Source organism: Wyeomyia smithii, chromosome 2 (assembly GCF_029784165.1).
Source record: "Wyeomyia smithii strain HCP4-BCI-WySm-NY-G18 chromosome 2, ASM2978416v1, whole genome shotgun sequence".
NCBI classification, from domain to species: Eukaryota; Metazoa; Arthropoda; class Insecta; order Diptera; family Culicidae; genus Wyeomyia; species Wyeomyia smithii.
Genome location: NC_073695.1, coordinates 173,905,185 through 173,909,389, shown reverse-complemented (window position 1 = coordinate 173,909,389; position 4,205 = coordinate 173,905,185). Strand labels below are relative to the sequence as shown.

General features: G+C 38.1%; 1 protein-coding gene across 2 annotated transcripts; it reads left to right on the top strand.

Moving 5' to 3' along the window:
- Positions 1-2,025: 2,025 nt before the first annotated feature.
- LOC129721412 (uncharacterized) lies at positions 2,026-3,754 on the top strand. 2 transcript variants are annotated; one of them, XM_055673951.1, is made up of 5 exons: positions 2,026-2,171; positions 2,231-2,413; positions 2,520-2,555; positions 2,613-2,947; positions 3,099-3,754. In XM_055673951.1, exons 2-5 carry the CDS (start codon positions 2,392-2,394, stop codon positions 3,105-3,107), a joined length of 402 nt encoding a protein of 133 aa, XP_055529926.1. In that variant the 5' UTR covers positions 2,026-2,171; positions 2,231-2,391; the 3' UTR covers positions 3,108-3,754. The 2 variants fall into 2 exon arrangements, with proteins under 2 accessions (XP_055529926.1, XP_055529925.1); XM_055673950.1 differs by having other exon boundaries at positions 2,466-2,555.
- Positions 3,755-4,205: the final 451 nt, after the last annotated feature.

Genomic DNA, 4,205 nt, shown 5'->3' with positions numbered 1-4,205 from the left:
TCTATTTATAGATATTGATGTCGATATATAACTCAATATTACGTCATATACGAAGGAATAATATCATGCGATCTACATTGACCTTCTGTTCAACTGTAAACGATTCAATCAACTGCAATCAGCAACCTTTAAATAAGTGTGGCCACTTTTAAGCAAAGTATTTTGTAGCTGATTTTAAAAGGTAAAATTATCAGTTTCGAGAAGTTACCGGTGAACAGCAGAAGAACTCAAATTCGCGCAATTGTTAATAATTTACGAAAATATCATAAGAAGAACAACAAAGAAACCACTCTTTGAGTGTTTCTTTGTTGTTCTACTTATTACTTCCAGCATGATAAAACGTATTTTGCAACACAATCTGTGAATAATCAAATATTTTTTTTTGTGAATAATCTTTCATTACGATTTATGATTCGAATTTGCATCCCAGAATAATATCTTTGATATGTATTAAGCAGACTTCCTGAAATCTCGCTCGTACAAAAAAGAGACAATGCGCTTTGCGCTACAAGTCTCTTTTCTCATTCAGTCGTTTTGTGCTGTGCGTCACATGCGAGCGAGAGAACTTGCAATACGTCCGAGCCATGTCTCGTCGCATGGAATTTCTTTTGCGACGTACACGAAGATATCTCGTCTCTCAACGTAACGAGCGCGGTGCATTGGCGTTGCGCACACGAGACAGCTTGCGCGCAAGTTCTCGTGAGCTCGTCTCGCGAGCTAGTTTCACATATTGCTTTGGGCTGATGGCGCAAGGAAGAAATTGATTTTGCCCAGACTCCAGAGGGATGAAGGCAGGAGATTTTATGTGATTTATTATTTACGGTGTTGTAGGAGCTTGCGTCAGAGCACCGTTTGAATAATGAATGGTGTGTAAACTAATTCATTTGTTTATCAATTCATATGTTGATTAATCCGACTTTCGTTAACAATAATGAAGAACGTTTTGTTTCCATATTTATTTATTATTATTTTCTTTGCGAACGGTATAAAAATGCATGGTATTTTTAACTGAAACAAATATATTAGATGCAGAGTGTTATGTTGGTTAACATGGAGATGCTGTGAGTTTCTGTCGTCGTTTAAGATGTCATTGACTATTATATAATAGAAACCATTCCAAAGAAAATCATATTCAGTTTTGTACTTATAAGATAAGATGTGATTTTTAATTCGAGTACAAGCCTTTCGGGAGTTAAAAATAACAGAACCACTAAACGAATATAAGCAATTTTATATTTTTCAATACATGTTGGGGGTAAAGTTGTTGGATAGAATCTTCAAATAAGGTATAGATATTGCAAATCAGATATATGATTCTAAAGCCACATTAACTCTAGTGCGACTATATATACTCGTATTTATAGTAATCTTTTTTTTTTTTGCTGTTAGGGGAATATTACCTTATGCAACGATGTGAACTTTTGTAATAATCTTAGTAACATTGTTTTATGAAATTTTCCAACTAATGCACCTCCAGAAGTGTCTGAGGGCTCATACTGTATCGAAGACACAAATCTTTGAGTAACTGTGGGAGACGCGTTGCTCGAATCATGTCGCTGATACATGATGCTTTCGATACCGGAGACGAAAATGCAATTCAATGCTACGGTGTTATATTATCTAGTAAATATATGTTTTATAATGTGCAACATGTAATTTATGAATGAATTTCAACCATTTCAACGTTCGATTCGTCAAATGCGGAGTGTTAATCCTAGAAAGATAGTCTGCGTCAATTTGAGTCCTGAGTGTTATCATGCCAAATGTCCTACCATCATCGAATATCTACCATTTTTTATTTGGCTGAATCTCAGCACACGTACCTGACTTAACAAACTGAATATTTTTCGCGGGCGGGCAATTTTTTCAGACTCAAGAGATATTTTTTAAAAGAACATAAGTATTTTGGTATATGTTTGATTCAAAGCATTGTAGCTCAGAATCCTTCAGTTGTACAAAATAAACTGTCTGAGAATGAATTGCAGAGAACTATAAATGCTTAAAAAAAAATACGCCGCAAAAAAAACCGGAGTTTTACATCAGCAGAAGCTGCAGTAGCAGCCATGGACAACAAAGAAGTGTCGGATATAGAGGGGAAAAAAAGCTTCTCAAAATTGCTGCTAAGCGACCGAAATTGTAACCACAGGTCAATTATGATTCTTTGTGTCAAGGTAAGTCATATGCTTTCACATGCAGTCACTGGAAGTAATAAAATATTCATGATTTTTAGCTCTTGCTCAGTCATCTTCGTCATCACCGTCTCACTCGGTTCCTCCAAAGTTACTAAGTTCGCAACAAGTAACAGCAGGTTCTCCACCACGTTTGTCACCAGCATATCCTTCGAATGCTTCTCCTGCTTTTACTGATAACATTGTTTATTCTACTGAGTTGATGCAGAATCCTGATTCAGCAGGTAATTGATATATTTAGTAGCCTATGCTTCGGATTAAAAAAAAATCTTTTAGTTCCGACTTCGCTAATTTTCGACAACATTTACTACGATGAAAATCCTACTGTAGCGCCTGAAGAAATCATAAACAAAATCGAAGCAACAGGTACGCTCCAAAGCACGCGTATGAATACGTTTTTATATCTTCTCGGTTTATTTTCAGATGCTTCAAATACGCTCACATATATATCATTGACAGAGGAGTTAGAGCATGTTATTGGAGCAACTGTAAAGACAACGGTTGATGAAGCTATTAAAAAAGCCGTGCACACTTCTATTCCGACAATAATTCAGTCTGCCGTGGAGCGTTCTATGAAGCAAAGCTTTCAGGAAGGATTTGCACAATTGGCAGCTCTAATGGAAATGCAAAAACCAACGGGCAGTGCTGTCCAGAGTAGCGTGCTTGCCTATGCTGAAAAGCATGTACTTATTCGTGACGAAAAGGATCTCAACGAGTGGAACATCAGACTTGCGAACAGAGAGATTTTCGAATGCTACGTAAGTTCCATTTATTTTTAACAAAAATCATTCCACAGACTAACAGACACAGCTTGAATATACCTTTATTCATAGTTTATAACTCTTTATGATTTTGCGAGTGCTTTGTAACTTCTTAAGCGAGCCGTTTGATAAAATTTCTCATTTGCAGGCCGACTAATTCGGAGAAATAATCATTCCCAATGCATACTACGGCCGTGGAGACAATGCATTTTACACTCTCGTAGATTGTCTTTTCACACGTGATTTTTGGAAACAATTCACATGGACGGGGATAAGCCGCGGTGAAAAGTGCAAACGTGGATTTCGCGAGTACGGCAACGTTACTCAGTTGTTGTTATGCATCATACAAGTTGGCGATCCCACTTATAATGCTCAGATGATTGAAGCGTTCTGCAAAACCAAACTTTTCCGTCATTGCAAGCAACGATCTGATAGTCGATTGCTTCGAAAATCAACTGTCCGCCCGGGACGTGGTCGCAAAGGCGAGAAAGGAAACGACAAAGCGAAAAAAAGCGACAGAGGAGAACGAGAAGAGGAAAGAGATAAAAGTGTTGAAGTAAGAGCCAACGAAGAAGAGGTCAAAGATGCTAACGGATATGATGAAGAAGAAGATACTGATCGGGATGCTAGCTATGAGGAAAGCGTTTGCGAAGAAAATACTGGCAACGACTCGTGAACTTTCTCTCCTTATTGTATTTTCTCTTGGATATTCTGATTTTGACTCAGCTGAAGAACTTGAAATGTGATCGAAATGGACAACACAAAGAAAAATAAATATTATAGATTCAGTGTTTTATTTACATAGATCACAAAACCTCACAGATTTCAATCCAACGTATGTATTAGTGGTATGAATACAATGCCTTCTGAACATGAAATAGCTACAAGCTTGCACATTATTGAACAGCATTCGTACACAAGAACTTTCGATCGATTATTAAAGTTCTCTCTTACTTTACTTACTTTACTTTAAAGGCGACAGACCGATTATCGATCCAATGCCGAATCCAGAATACGTCGCCATGTCCCTCGGTCTTGGGCTGCTATCCTCCAATCGCCCCTAACACCTATTTCGCGTGCATCCTCGTCGACAGCACACATCCAACGAGTGCGGGGTCTACCTCGAAGTCGTCGACCTCTATCGGGATTCCTGCTAAATATAGCCTTCGCTTGACGCTCATGCGGCATTCTCGCTACATGCCCAGCCCACTGAAGCCTGCCGTATTTTATCCGCTTGACTATATCCGCCGATTTG

Bases quoted from the DNA above. Each gene is read 5' to 3' on its own strand.
- LOC129721412 (XM_055673950.1), top strand. From the start codon at position 2,392: ATGCAGAATCCTGATTCAGCAG. The intron at 2,414-2,465 runs GTAATTGATATA...AAAATCTTTTAG, and splicing joins GCAGAATCCTGATTCAGCAG to TTCCGACTTCGCTAATTTTC. The intron at 2,556-2,612 runs GTACGCTCCAAA...GTTTATTTTCAG, and splicing joins AAACAAAATCGAAGCAACAG to ATGCTTCAAATACGCTCACA.